At 42.0% G+C, this 15,339-nt stretch overlaps 1 protein-coding gene across 3 annotated transcripts in view; it reads left to right on the top strand.

The window, feature by feature from the left end:
• TBC1D23 (TBC1 domain family member 23) overlaps nucleotides 1–15,339 on the top strand; it is a 37,116-nt gene that overhangs the window by 654 nt on the left and 21,123 nt on the right. For 2 of the 3 annotated variants that reach the window (XM_067092023.1, XM_067092021.1), the window contains exons 1-4: nucleotides 955–1,068; nucleotides 5,057–5,156; nucleotides 13,852–13,966; nucleotides 14,165–14,369. In XM_067092023.1, coding sequence (XP_066948124.1) covers nucleotides 1,040–1,068; nucleotides 5,057–5,156; nucleotides 13,852–13,966; nucleotides 14,165–14,369 — 449 coding nt within the window. In that variant the 5' untranslated portion in view covers nucleotides 955–1,039. Of the gene's footprint in view, nucleotides 1–954; nucleotides 1,069–5,056; nucleotides 5,157–13,851; nucleotides 13,967–14,164; nucleotides 14,370–15,339 lie in introns of those variants that run through there. The other variant, XM_067092022.1, reaches the window with a different exon arrangement.

Raw genomic sequence — 15,339 nt, 5'->3', positions numbered from 1 at the left:
ATGATGTTTGACCCGTCAGTGGTTTCAAACACGGGGAAGATATTAAATCAGATATGCCGTTTTAATTCCTTATCAGGTCCATGTTGTGTTTTATCTCCAGACCGGATTATGTAAACCCTAACCGTCTATTGGAGACCGAAGGTCTTAAAAGCGAATGTTTGATAGGATACTGAATCCAATATAGAGGGTAATAGAAATTTTTAACAGCAATTTTCAGTCGAAGTCACAGTCATAGATAACGAACACGTTTGCCAGAGTAATAATAAAGTGCTGCCATCTTTATATAAACAAGGGAAAGAACGACATTGTTACCACATCCTAGTACCTCTGCGTTTAGAAATTGGAAACACAATGGCTTTGGTATTTATGCAATATTGATTGATTTTTCCAATTTTTAAAATTTTACTTAATGTGTCCTAATTGGTTTTAAATGGACATTATTTTTTAATATAATGTAAACTATGCAGAGTTTGAAGAAGAATTAAAAATTTCTCCCATAACAATGGAAAGTATAATTATTTTCTGCCCAAATGCTTCATTCTAGTTTCTTCATCAGGCTAACACATTTCCTTAAATAATGTATCCATCAGTGCTTATAATATTATAACTTTACAGTAAAACCATCTCACCTTTAATGTAAGAAAATATAAAAAAGGAATGACATCTAAATGTATCAGTGCAGTTTAGTCTATAAAGTAAGAATTTGTGGAATGATATGCACTGTGCCATGACTGCTAAACATCATTGGATAGTTTATACCTCAAAAGTGATACATTTTTCTTTTCCAACTAAACGTTTCGGTAAACGTTTTGCATCTTTATGACGCATTTAGCACTACGTAGGATTCCCACGTTACCGTAAGTCTATTTTATTTATTCTGTGGGTGATGCGATCATGTATGAACACATCGGGAGTTTATTCCCGAACAGTTACATTTAATAAATGTATTTAGGGTAAGCGTAGCTGTATAAGTAGACGGTCCCAAGGAACAAACATCGTGAAGATTTCTCCAGGATGTGGCAATACTGCAGTCAAAGCCATGTCGCTCGACGACGAAGATGGTACTTGGTGAGTAATGAGCCATTTTACTTAGCTATAAGCTGTCTGTTAATATTTTAATTTTGTGTCACCTGAACTAAATGAACGATGAAGTTATGTCGCAAGCAAATTTTTAGGAATAATGCGAATTATACTATGGAAATAGTAAATGCGTTGTCAGTTCTTGGCCGTTTGACATGTCAACAAAATCAGCTGTTTGTGATGAAAGCAGTTTTTACAACAATTGGGCCAGAGAAAGCGCAGGAATGTTCTTTTGTTTGTAGGCCTGGGTGTTTGTTCATGGTAAATGTATGTGTTTTATATTTAATCCTTAATTTATACTGAAATTAGACAAAGCAGACTACTATTTACCTTAAAACAAGCACCAGGAATTCAAGCGGATGTAAATTTCAGCGTAACCAGTTTTTAGTATGGGTGAACTCGATTACAGTACGGTACAGACGATTTATTTTAAAGATAAAGTTTACCATTTGTGGCTAAGTTATATAGTTGTATATCTTTCTTATGTAGTGCCTTCCGAGTGACGCACAAATTTTCCCTCAGGCATCGGTAGTCGGTAGTCTACCACAGTAGCCTTTGGTGAAATGTTTTTGGGAAAATAAGTATACCTTAGTTTAACCAGACCACTGAGCTGATTAACAGCTCTCCTAGGGCTGGCCCGAAGGATTAGATTTTATTTTACGTGGCTAAGAACCAATTGGTTACCTAGCAACGGGACCTACAGCTTATTGTGGAATCCGAACCACATTACAACGAGAAATGGATTTTTATCACCAGAAATAATTTCCTCTAATTCTTCATTGGCTGGTCGGAGATTCGAACGTGGGCCAGCAAAGTGCTAGCTGAGAACAGTACCGACCTGTCCAATGATGAACTTAATATTTTTGGGAAATAGGCTAATCTACACATTTACACTGGTAGCGAGAAAATGGTTGAAATATGGTTTTTCCATAACGTGTTTTCATGTGTTTCATACAGAATTTATATTGATTTTCTCAAATTCATAATTTTTTCTTAAGCCACCCTTAACTCCAGAAACCATGGATTTCCTGAAAAGAAAAAAAAAAGTCATTATAGAAATAGATCAGCAATAGTTTGCAGAATGATGGGGCTACCTCTGAGTGGAAGCTAAGTCCATTGTTTCTAATGTTTAGTGTTACTTTAGTGGGGTCCAGGGAGGCAAAGCTCCCCCTGCTAGGTTAGGGTAGGGTGCCCTAAGTGAGGTTAGGAAAGTAACGTCTGGTTAGGTCAGGACCTGGCATTCTAGGAAAGGTTAGGTTTGTTTACTAATGCGGCACGTGTTCCTGTCGTTCTAGAATTGCCCCTAGTTGAAAACACATGAAATCAAGCCATGAAAATCATATTTCAGCTGGGCTACATCTGAAATCCACCTTCACCTAGCTAATTGAGGGTGCCTGACCTAACCTGTCCAGTAGAGGCCTTTGCCCCTTTGAGACCCCCAAACTTAACTTCACCCACTGTGCTGTAATTTATGCAATACTTCTTCTCTATGTTAGGGGTGTGGAAGTCATTATGGCAATGCGAAATATGCTTTTTTTTTTTTTTTTGCTTATCATACATAAACTTAAATAATTATCAAACTTCACTAAACTTGACAGCAGTAAATGTCTGTTTAAAAACATGGAGGAGGTTTTACTGTTCTAGTGAAAAGAGTGAAAAGCATAAAATTGAGAAAAATCACAATAAGTCAATTATTCCAGTTTAATCACCAAACATTGAACTAAATCCATATGGATATGGCAGGGCAGGTGATCAGAATGTCGCTCCAAAATTGATCCAAAAAGGTCATGTAGTTTATAGTGACGTTACATCTCTGTACTTATAGGATGAGTAATTTGTAATTTGTCCACAATTTGGCAAATTTGTCAATGTCAAATGGGAGACAGATGGCATTACTGATAACAGATGGTAGTTCACTCAATAAATAAAGGAATATTTTTGTAGGGTAAACTGTTAATTTCAGAGTGTAAGAGTTCAGAGTGTTCATAAGATTATGAAAAATAGGGAAAACTTGGTTCTATAGCTTTCTTGTAAAACACATTTGCCGTTAATTTTTCCCCACTGGTAATCATATTGGGGGACCACAGTGGAAAACTGGTGTTCATGTGGACAATATTAATAATATTGTTTGTTTGAAAACAGGTGAGATATGGCTTTTCTGATAGTTTTAATGTAATTCTAAATATATTTAATGTCCGTTGGATATGCTTGCTTAACCTTTACAACTCCCATACCTAATGATAATGGGTCCTATAGGGCCAAAGTGGGATACAAAGGTTCTAGTGTGATGGGAAAGATAAAATGAATGAAAAGCAAGTCTACATAACTGAACATTCCTGATGTTACCTAACTCATGCCACCTGGCCCTACCAGACTGGGGACTTTGTTCCCCTGGATCACGCACCTAACCTGACTTTCAAGGTATGGTTTCTCACTGGGTCTCCCTATGTATGTAAGGGGTTAAGGCAGAAATAAACACTTGATTCTTAACTCACATTCTCAACTATTAGGAAAACATATTTCACCAGTTTAGCATTTAAAATTATTGTTAAAATCTACAAAGTAACTCATTGGAACACACTGAATAGGTGACATTATTTTGTAGGGTTGTTATGAAGATACATGCATAACATATAAAATTCATTGTGAAAGAATGACTTATAAGGAAAGTGGGAAAGAAACCTGTAGAAGTATCATGATGCCGCATTGCATATTTAATATGAACATGTGCAAATATTGAGTGTTGTCATATGTTACATCAGTCGGTATGGATGAGAAGGCCTGTCGGTACGGACGTGAAGAGAGCATTAATCAAATCTGGGGTTGCAGTGTAAACAAAGCAAGTGTATTTTGAAATAGAAACTAACCCACATCTTGTATAAAAACAATTGTCTTATTCATGGGTGAAAATACATTTCATTGTTTCATTGCCCAAAAAAATGATTTAACAATGTGTCAATATCTTTAGGGGTTGGGGAAACCAAAAACAAGTGAATTATATCAGCAGGCATGTACATAAACTCATATATACAAGAATTGTCAGAGATGTAGTAGAAGTAGTGGTTCTTATGTGTAACCAGTAGGAATCACAAAAAAGAAAGCTTGGAACTATGCCCAACAAGATACCTGACCCAGTCGAGAATAGTGAGTCATACCTGGAAGGGAATGGGAGCTAGTTTGGACCCTCTTGACCCCCTTTTAACCTTTACCAAAATGTCTAACACCTGTGTTTTCAAGATTACACCCTGCCTAACATTTATTTACCAACTTATCCTAATCTACGATACCAGGTTCTAGACCCTTCTTAAACCTAGCCAAAAAATGTGGCAGTGGTAATAAGCCCACATGGTTTCATCCTATCGTAACTTTCCATAATAAATCCTAACTTTGAATGACTTAAGTATGGTAGGTTGAAGTTGTGGTTCATCAGTTGAAAGATGGTCTACTACCCCTCCTTTATAAAAACTAATTAGGTGTGGGTATAGTTTGATGCCTTCCATGAGAAAGTAACGTAGCTATTCCTCCCTCTTTAACAAAAAAGCTCCTTTAAACGCAGTCATGGAAAAACAACATTCACAATGTCTCACCTTCCCAGGATTCTTCGCCTAATGAATGCAACCCCTCCGGCTCATTTGGCGTCTACCACATGGCTTTTGGCATATTGGGGATTATATTGCACTCGCTCTCTAAACAATCGTTGCATAAAGAAATCTCAGTAAAACAGAATATTGGTTGGTTAAAAGTGGGAGAGCTATGAAAACGTGCTGGGACTGTACCATATGTTATTAAGTTTTAATGGCTTAACTGTTATCTTATCAGCTTCAAAATTTGTCTTATATAGGTGTGGAATTGCATGTTTATGCAGTGATATGTACAATGATTGTTCTTGCCCAGAATTGTAAAGGAAGGTTATTTTAGACATAGTTTTATAGTAAACTGTAGCATATGTTACAGATGATAATTTTTTTCATTGTAGGCTTTTGGCCTTAGAATCTGCCTTGCATGAGGGTGTGGATGATCAAGAACTTATTGGCATCACCAGGGGCAGAATCTTACCTGAGGAACATCGTGCTGAGGTATGTAGGAATGTTTTATTTTGCTACCGGCTTGATTATGGTTTACAGTATTTCTTATGAAGCATCTGAAAATGTTTTGTTGTGAAAAATTTGAATGGAAACAGTATGCGCTTGTACTGTACATTAATTTTTATGCTTTTCAATATACAGTGCTTTTACAAATTGTTATGCAAACAAATATGAAAATACTCATGGTGTTTGAAGTTTTAAGGTTTTTTTCATATATCTCATTAAAAGTTCAGCAGTGCTAAAGTGCAATGCATTGTGATGATATAAAAATTCAAAATGTCATCTGACTTATGGTTTTATAATAGCTTTTATATAGATCTGATAGAAAAGCAGCTTTTAGTTGAGATCTGAGGCTTTTGGTTTTAATTTTTAGTTGTGATACAGCTGTCATTTTGTTTTTTATAATTGACTTACTTTTGTGAAGTCATTGTCCAATTTACACCACGACCTCTCTACTGTCTGAACATGCATCATCTGTGATGTTGTGTGATCAGCTCAGACACTTTGTATTCAGTCAAGATTGAGTAAAGACTTTAGGTTGGGCATTACTGATAACAAATGTATGGTTACATAGTGAACTGATTATATGATGAAGTTAAAAGTACTTGCTGGTTGGCTGAAAGATTTCGTAAATGGTGGAGTGAGGGTTTGATATACTGATTCACCCTTAGGCTCAGTTATTTTTAGCCTGCTTGTGTGATTTAGTGTTTGCATTCACTACATTCACAGTGTTTACAGTGCTAGACCTGGTAGTCAGTGAACTAGTGGTTTGCAGCTAGCCTCAGAGAAAGAGAGACAAAACGAGTGAGAGAAAAACACCAGATGTGAGCAGTCAGTCCTCTTACTCTAAACTGTACAAAGTAATTATATTACTAAAAACAGGAGGGTCCCAGTTAGCTAATCCTCACCCTGCTGGCTTAGAACCTGTTATCAGAATCAGTCTCTCTCTCTCTCTCTCTCTCTCTCTCTCTCATAATGATCAGTTAGCACAGCCATATCTTTACTGCATATAGGAGTATTCTTTAGTGAAGAGCTGAAATTGGTTGTTGAAACTTGGTAACAAGGTAATTGATTGGCAGCAGTGGGTGAGTTGTGTTAAACCCACACTCAATTGTCATCACAAGTATTTTTTCTTTGGCTGCCTTCATTTACAGATGACTAGCTACATTCTGCTTGACTTCCTTTTGGATCTTCTTTCTGTTATTTGTATATATGTCATTGTATATGCTCTCTCAAAATGGAAGCATCTAAGAAAAGTTAGCAAAGAAGGTGTGAAAGCCAAGGGTGAATGTATGGTCACTTTATGTCCTCTTTGATTTTGGATCCCCACCAGTTTTGTTCTTCCTGTATTATATGGCTAGGATCTGCAGTTCTTACCTTCCCTTCAAAGGGTGTTTGGGCTTATCCCCATCGCGGTGGAAAGAGGTTTGCCCAGAGCCTCAGATATGCTCTTGCAAGATTGCGTTCGTGCTCGTTCTCCTGTAGGTTCTACTAGTTTTGCTGTTTTTGATCATAGTGAGTCCTTTGGTACAGGTGGCAACAGTTTGGAATTTTGTTTCTGTTCGCAAGTCATATTTGGTTCACGACTGTTCAATTGGTAATGATGGAACTGACCGTGCACCACATTCCCATTTACTGTAGGAATAACTGGGGAAGGCTGGTTTGTTGTTCTCTCTTGGGAGGGAGGGGCTCCTTCTAGGGATATGATGGGGCTGGAGTCTTATGCTGTTAGAACCCAAGCTGGCCAAGTTGCAGTGACACTTTTGTGAGGTCATTGAGCCTATTCATGAGTGCTGCTATTTGGAGGAGGTAACTTTGGTGCCTCACCTGAACCATTTATGACATTTTATCTGTTCATTGGTGTCATAGGGTATGTAGTTATTGAGAATAAACTGGGTCTCTTGATAGTGAACGAAAGTATTTAAGAGGAATTATCAGTGAAAGACAAAGCACCAAAAGAGAAGTATAGATATTATACAGTAATAAACATTGTATAATTTGAGTATAAAGGTAGAGAAATACAAAGGGAAGTATCAAGATGAGAAGTAATGTCTGTGAAGTGGCAAGCCAGCATTAGCTGTGAATGTAGGGGATTCAGCTAAGGAGAAGAATACAGGAAAGCTGATAAACAATAGAAATTAATAAAGCCTAGAAATGCCATTTTGTTTGTTAGGCACATCAAACAAAAGAGTCTATTGTGGAATAAAGTGTTACTCTACAGTACTGTATAGAGGAATTAACAGTGGAAGTTAAATCTCCAAAACTATTGTGGAAAGGTTGCGTTAACAAGCAAATTTTGTTCATGACACTTACCTGCCAGATATATATATAGCTGTATTTCTCCGAAATCCGACAGAATTTCAAAACTCGCGGCACACGCAGTGTGGCCAGGTGGTTAGTACTCATTCCCGCATTGGGAGGCTGGAATCGGAACCATTCCCATTTTCTATTCAGATTTTCTCTGTCACGGTACTGTTAACATCTGTTACAGTACCTCCGCCTCTGGATTTCGTTAACTTGCTTATTCCCACTTAAGTATTCTCTTGACTTTTGGTTTTGATTCTTGGACTGTGGATTGGCACACGCTTTTTCTGGATTGTTGTGGATTTTGCTTATGACCTCTCTTTAACTATGTCTGGTTCTAGTTCTGCTAGTTTCCGTGTATGTTGTATGAGTGATTGTAAGGTGAGGCTACCAAAAGCTTAGGTAGACCCTCACTCTGTTTGTTTGAGGTGTAGGGGCATGTTTGTCTTATAGATGATCGATGTAAGTGTGAACCTTTATCGGATGCGAGCTGGAAGTCTTATGATTCGTATGTTCGCAAGTTGGAGCGTGACAGGGTTAGGAGGTCTTCCTGCAGGAGTGTGTGCAAGAGTCAGGTTATTTCCTCTCCTGATAATCCCAACGTAGTTGATGTTGCACCTGTCCCTGTGGTTTTGCCTTCGGGCCCTGATATTGTGTCTGTGGAGGGTTCGGCCCTGGCGCAGATCATGAGTTCTATCCGTGCGCTCGAGAACAAAGTGACATCTCTCCAAAGTGCTGTGAAGTGTAGTGCTCCCCAGTGTTGTGGAGGGGGCGTCAGATCGGCCCCATAATGCTTCTAGGCCTGGACCGCTGTCAGACTCCCAGGACTCAGGGAGAAGGCATGTCGAAAGCCGCAAGAAGGTTACGGGGGCTTCCCACCGATCTGACGTCCCTTCGGCAGTTCCTGTTGTCGCTTCCCAGGCTGCCAGAGATCGTGCTTCGGCGCGCATTCTCAAGGACTGCTTTTCGTCCTCCGAGGCGTCCTCCCCGCGCAAGGGGTGGAATTCTCGTAAGGACTCTCGTCCTCTCAAGAGGAGTTGTGTTCAAGAGGACGCTGCTCGTCAGTCTTCTTCGTCGGCTAGTTATTTTGATGCCTTTCCACCGCAGAAGAAGTCTAGGATTTCGTCTGATGAGGATGTTTGGGCGCCCAGCCGCTCTATGGAGAGAACTTTTCTTGCTCCTGTGAGGAAGAAGAAGCGTCCCCTCGCCCATCGTCTTCCCATAGGATTGTCTCTCCTCCCAGACAGGATTCTTCACCTTCTAAGAAGATTTTGTTGGAGATGCAGCGACAGTTGTCTTCTCTTATTGCAGAGAAGGACTCTGCTCCTCGTCGTCGCAAGGACTTGACTTTGCCTGTCAAGAGATCAAGGAAGTCTCCTTCTCCTGCTCCGCTTTCGTCGTCTCCTTCTCCTGTGTCGTCGCCTTGTCGCCCTGTTAGCTCTCTTGCTCCTCGTCGTGACGCTCGTCAACAGGACGCTTCGCGAGCTTCTTCCCGTGACGCTTCGGTAGCCGCTCTTCAGGACGCTTCTGTTCAGGACGCTCTTCCGGTTTTTGGGCGTGACGCCTGTGACGACGCTCTTCAGGACGCTCTCCAGGCGCTCCTCAGGACGTTCCTTCGGTTGCTCTTCAGGGCGTTCCGGAGCATTCTGTTTCTTCTGAGAAAGAAGATCCTTCTTCGGATTGGACCTCAAGGCCTTCGTTCCCCTAAAGTGTTGGGTGACTCGGTTTGCTTCTCCGGCTGTGGCGGAGGTTTCTGCCGGAATCGGATCCTGCTGAAGTCGAGCTCGTCTGCTTCCTCTTCTTCGGACTACCAAGTTTTAACCAGCTTGCTTAAGGACTTGTTCGGGACAAGTTTAAGCCTTGCTCCTCTTTCTCCTCCTTCTCAGCTAGCTTCCTCCAAAGCTAGGAGAGCTCCTGGATTTTTGAAGATGACTTCTTCGTTGGCGACCAAGAGGGCTTTCAAGAAAGTCAACATGTGGGATGGAGGAACGGAAGTCCCATGGCAAGACCTCTTTCGCTGTGCCTCCGTCTAAGCTTTCAGGCAAGGCTGGTATGTGGTATGAGACGGAGAAGATCTCAGCCCTAGAGTTCCTTCCTCTTCTCAAGGGGATTTTACCAGTCTTGTCGACACCTCCCGTAGGTCTCATCTGCCTACTGCTAAGGTTTCTTGGACCTTGTCAGAGACCGACCATCATCTCAAAGGTCTCTTCCGCACCATGGAGGTGTTTAATTTTTTTGGACTGGTGCTTGGGAGCCTTAGATCTTAAGCTTCAAGCTCGGACTCTATTACTTTGGGGAGCTCTCTAGTGTCCTTAACTGTATGGACAAGGCAGTTAGGGATGGATCTGAAGAGCTGGCGTCTCACTTTTGGTACGGGCCTCTTAAAGAAGAGGGCCTTGTTTTGTGACTTCACTGCTAAGTCTGTCTCCTTCGCAAAGGGCAGAATTATTGTTCGCTCCCTTGTCCAACCATCTGTTTCCCCAGTCCTTGATTCGGGACATTTCCGCTAGTCTTAAGGAGAAGGCCACGCAAGACCTGTTGGCTCATTCTTCTAGACATCCTCCAGCTCCTTCTTCTTCTTCGTCTGCTTCAGTTTTGTCCACCAGGAAGAAGAAGCCCTTTCGTGGAGGAACTTCTTCCTCTAGATCGTCTCATGAGGAAGAGGTTTCACCAGAGGAGCGGCCCCTCTAAACCTAGGGGAAAAAAGTGACTTCTTTCACCTCCAGACACCTGTAGGAGCCAGGCTTTTTTATTTTGCGGAAGCCTGGAGAACACGAGGGGCGGACGCATGGTCTCTAACTGTCTTAGAGAAAGGTTACAAGATCCCCTTTCTCATGTTTCCACCCCTTTGCACGTCGCCCAGGGATCTGTCGCCGTCTTACCACCGAGAGAAGCAACAGATTCTTTTGGACCTCCTGGAGCAGTTGTTAGAAAAAAGAGCCGTGGAACAAGTTCTGAAGTTGGATTCTCCGGGGTTCTACAACAGGCTTTTCTTAGTCCCGAAACAGTCGGGAGAGTGGAGACCGGTCCTAGATGTAAGCGTCTTGAATCGCTTTTATTTCAAAGGACAGATTCAAGATGGAAACGCCTCAGTCGGTTCTAGGGGCCTTAAGACCAGGGACTGGATGGTCTCTCTGGACTTACAAGATGCGTTTCCATGTTCCCATTCATCCTCAATCAAGGAAGTACCTGAGATTTGTGCTGGGGGGGACGAGTCTTCCAGTTCAGAGCTCTCTGCTTGGTTTGTGCACCGCTCCCATGATCTTCACGGTGATCATGAAAAAACGTTGCGAGGTGGCTTCACCTGGCGGGTGTTCGGGTGTCATTCTACCTGAGACGACTGGCTCATACGAGCCTCTTCTCGGAGAAGTGTCTGGAGGACCTGACTTTCACACTGAATTTGGACGAAGTCCCTGGGACTTCTTGTGAACCAAGAAAAGTCCCATCTGATCCCGACGCAGTCCATCGTCTATCTGGGGATTCAGATGGATTCAGTGGCTTTTCGAGCTTTTCCATCCCGAGAACGGCAACGGCTTTGCTTAAGCAAAGTTTTCGTCCTTTCTAGGGAAAGAAACATGCTCGGTGAGGGAATGGATGAGTTTGCTGGGGACCATTTCCTCGCTGGAGAAGTTTGTTTCCCTGGGAGGCTCCATCTCAGACCTCTCAGTTTTTCTTGGCGGAGAACTGGAGGACAAGGAGAATCTGGAAGAGATTTTGACGATATCTCCTTCTGTCAAGGATCATCTGAAGTGGTGGTTCGACCCCTTGAAGCTTGCAGAAGGGGTTTCTCTTCGCCTTCAGAGCCCCGACCTAGTGTTGTTTTCCCGACGCGTCCAGGGAAGGATGGGGAGCAACACTAGGAGGGGAGGAAGTGTCAGGCACCTGGAGAGGGGAACAGGTGTCCTGGCACATAAATCTCAAGGAATTGGGTGCTATCTTTCTGGCTCTTCAATTCTTGGCCCAAGTTGCAGGCAGAATTGTCCAGGTCACTTCGGACAATACCACAGCTCTAGCGCACCTCAAAAAACAGGGGGTACTCGATCTGTTCCCTGTTCATCCTTGCGAGGAGATCCTGCTCTGGACTCATGCTCGAAGGGTCACTATTCTCACGAGGTTCATTGCGGGAGTGGAGAATATTCGAGCAGACCTTCTCAGTCGGCAAAATCAGCTGCTACCGACCGAGTGGACTCTTCACAAGGAGGTATGTTTAGAGTTGTGGAGAATTTGGGGACGTCCTCTAGTGGACCTCTTTGCCACGTCCAGGACGGCAAGACTTCCCTTTATTGCTCTCCTGTCCTAGACCCAGGAGCGTTAGCCATAGACGCCCTCCTCTGGGACTTGAAAGGACTCGACCTTTACGCTTTCCTCCCTTCAAGATCCTGGGAGAAGTGATAAGGAAGTTTGCAACGTCAGAAGGAGCAAGGATGACTCTAATAGCCCCCTTCTGGCCAGCAGCGGATTGGTTTCCAGAGACCCTGTCCTTCCTAGTGGACTTTCCAAGAACGCTTCCATTGAGGGTGGACCTTCTCAAGCAGCCGCATTTCAAGAGGTTCCACCAAAACCTCTCCGCTCTGAGTCTGACTGCGTTCAGACTATCTCAAAGTTGGCCAGAGCAAGAGGCTTTTCGAGATCTGTGGCAAAGGCCATCGCCAATGCCAGGAGACCTTCTTCGAATGCGGTCTACCAGTACAAGTGGTCTGTTTTTAGAAGATGGTGCAGGAGTAAAGGAGTTTCCTCGTCCACGACCTCTGTACCACAAATAGCTGACTTCCTTTTTTATCTTAGGCATAAGAATAAACTGGCAGTCTCGACTATTAAGGGCTATAGAAGTATGTTATCGGCAGTTTTTAGGCACAGAGGCCTGAACTTGTGCGATAACAAGGATCTTCACGATCTATTAAGATCCTTCGAGACTGTCAAAATTCCTCAACTCAGGACACCTTCTTGGAATCTGGATGTTGTCCTGAAGTTTCTTATGTCTAGTAATTTTGAACCTCTGTCTTCGGCTTCCCTCAAAAACGTGACGAGGAAAGCTGTCTTCCTAACGGCTCTGGCGACAGCTAAGAGGATCAGTGAAGTGCAGGCTATTAGCAAACATATTGGCTTTAGGGGTCCTAATGCTGTATGCTCCCTAAATCCTTTGTTCTTAGCCAAGAACGAGAATCCTTCAAACCCTTGGCCCAAATCTTTTGAAATCAAAGGTTTGACGGAAATACTTGGGCAAGAGTCAGAAAGAGTCTTGTGTCCTGTCAGGGCTCTTAAGTTCTACTTAGCCAAGACCAAGAATACTAGAGGCTCATCGGACAATCTGTGGTGTTCGGTGAAGAGACCTGATCTTCCCATGTCCAAGAATGCCTTAGCATTCTTTTTAAGAAGTGTTATTCGAGAGGCTCATTCCTCCTGCCTAGAAGGTGACATGAGACTTCTGAAAGTAAAAGCTCATGAAGTTAGAGCTATCGCGACTTCGATGGCTTTCCAAAAAGAATATGTCTCTGAATGATATTCTTGGTGCTACCTTCTGGAGAAGTAATTCAGTGTTCGCCGCATTACTTGCGGGATGTGAAGACGACATTTGAAGACTGCTCTTCGCTGGGACCGTGCGTTTCCGCCAGACACTATGTTGGGAGAAGAAGGCAATACTCATCCTATCCTTTAGGGGGTTAGGTAGTATTTTTAATCTTGTTGTTGTCTATTTCTGGTTGTTGGGTGGCCATTGAGGTGGACATCCCAATTTTTTAGCCTATGCTAGGTTCTTTTACCTTAGATAGGGCGGTCAGGTGGTTGGTCGTTGCTCCTTCTCCCTCTCTGTATGGTAACATGATCTAGTCCTATTGTGGTCACGCCCCTTGGACAGGTCATCTGGATCTCTCCAGCTTTATAGGTCCCTACCTTGCTGGAGACTCTGGATTAGCAGAAGCAGGCTTGGGTGACAGATAACCTCGAAGTCAGCTATGCTAACAGGTAAGGAACCAAGGCGTCATTCGCCTACATTTATTTGTTTCCTAAATCCTATTCTGTCTCTTCCCACCTCCCTACGGTGGGATTCAGCTATATATATCTGGCAGGTAAGTGTCATGAACAAAATGATATTTTAATGATAAAATAAGGTTTGTTCATACTTACCTGGCAGATATATATACTTTAGTGCCCTCCCGCCTCCCCTCTTGAGACAGTGGCACTAGAAAATCTGAATAGAAAATGGGAATGGTTCCCGATTCCGCCTCCCAGCGGCGGGAATGAGTACTAACCACCTGGCCACACTGCGTGTGCCGCGAGTTTTGAAATTCTGTCGGATTTCGGAGAAATACAGCTATATATATATCTGCCAGGTAAGTATGAACAAACCTTATTTTATCATTAAAATATCATTTTTGCTTTTCAGATATGGTATACTTGTTTGGGAGGAAAGAGTAAGCTAAGTAATTTTACACAGTTTGATGAAATCTTTGATCTGCAAGAACAGGGCCTCATAAGAGCTGACAGCAAAGCTCTTGTTGGTAAGACATTTTTTCCATTTTATGTAAAGCCATTTTAGGAAGTTCGGCTACCTCAGTTATTTTTGTCAGGTTAATAGATGAAATACTGCTTGTCACTTAATGTAGCATGTGTTACTTTATCCAGTTTTAGTGCTGTTATTTACAACATCTTGTTGAACTTTGTACGTTTCTACTGCTTATTTAACCTTTTAATTCCAGATAAAATCGGTAACGAAGAGGAGGATAAAGTTTCTGTTGTCAGTGATATCGAATCCATATTCACTCACTACTGCAAAACGAGGCACCTCAAATATGATTCCTCGCTGTTGTGGGCTGACATTGTGTTACCACTCTTGGCAGCAAAAATGGCCAGGGATCACATTTATATATGCTTCGAAGAAATACTTGAAAAATATATACCTAGGTAAGGCACTGTTAGTAGATTTAATAATAATAATGTACAGAAATATGATACAATTTAGTCATTGGGGTACTTTGTTTCATTTGCCAATGCTGTTAAGTATACCTTAGTTTAACCAGACCACTGAGCTGATTAACAGCTCTCCTAGGGCTGGCCTGAAGGATTAGACTTATTTTACGGGGCTAAGAATCAGTTGGTTACCTAGAAACGGAACCTATAGCTTATTGTGGAATCTGAACCACATTATACTGAGAAATGAATTTCTGTCACCAGAAATAAATTCCTCTAATTCTTCATTGGCCAGCCGGAGAGTCGAACGTGGGCCAGCAGAGTGCTAGCCGAGTATGATATCGACCCGTCCAATGAGGAACTTTGCCAATGCTGTAAATACTAAAGATGATTAGCTGTAATTCTCTCAACATGCAATAAACTGTAATGAGATATACTTCATTAGACAATAAGTGTAACAGATCAAGGAGAGAGCCATCTATTAGACAAATTTTTCCTCAAAAAACTACTCACTCTATTGTATTTAGCACTATGCTATGAGATTTAGGCCTTATTATTCTGCTTGCAGTAAAATTCTTTTTGCTCTCTTAACCTAACCTAATGCAACTTTGCTTATGCAAGTTCTAAATGAAATGAGGATGAAGATAAGGCAACCAAAGCTGCAATCACTATGATTAGATCAAATGAACGTGTTCCTGTCGGTAATTGTGACTATTTTTAAAACCCAACATTTTAAGTAAATGGAACCCAACATTTTTGGGAAATGGTAGGAAGTGTGGACTCATGAATCTGACAATAGTAAATTAAATCAGGTGAAGCCAAATGTTGGATTGTATTGTTCTTCACTCCACAAGGAATGCCACAGTGAATTATCATAATCCCATCTCCAAATTGGTCTCACTCATCAGACCCATGGATATTTGGTGAATAACCCATGTAACCCAATTCCTGAATGAAGTGAATG

Source organism: Macrobrachium rosenbergii, chromosome 48, assembly GCF_040412425.1.
Source record: "Macrobrachium rosenbergii isolate ZJJX-2024 chromosome 48, ASM4041242v1, whole genome shotgun sequence".
In the NCBI taxonomy this organism is placed as follows: domain Eukaryota; kingdom Metazoa; phylum Arthropoda; class Malacostraca; order Decapoda; family Palaemonidae; genus Macrobrachium; species Macrobrachium rosenbergii.
The sequence above is the reverse complement of the archived record's forward strand: the minus strand, read 5'-3'. Positions and strand labels throughout refer to the sequence as shown.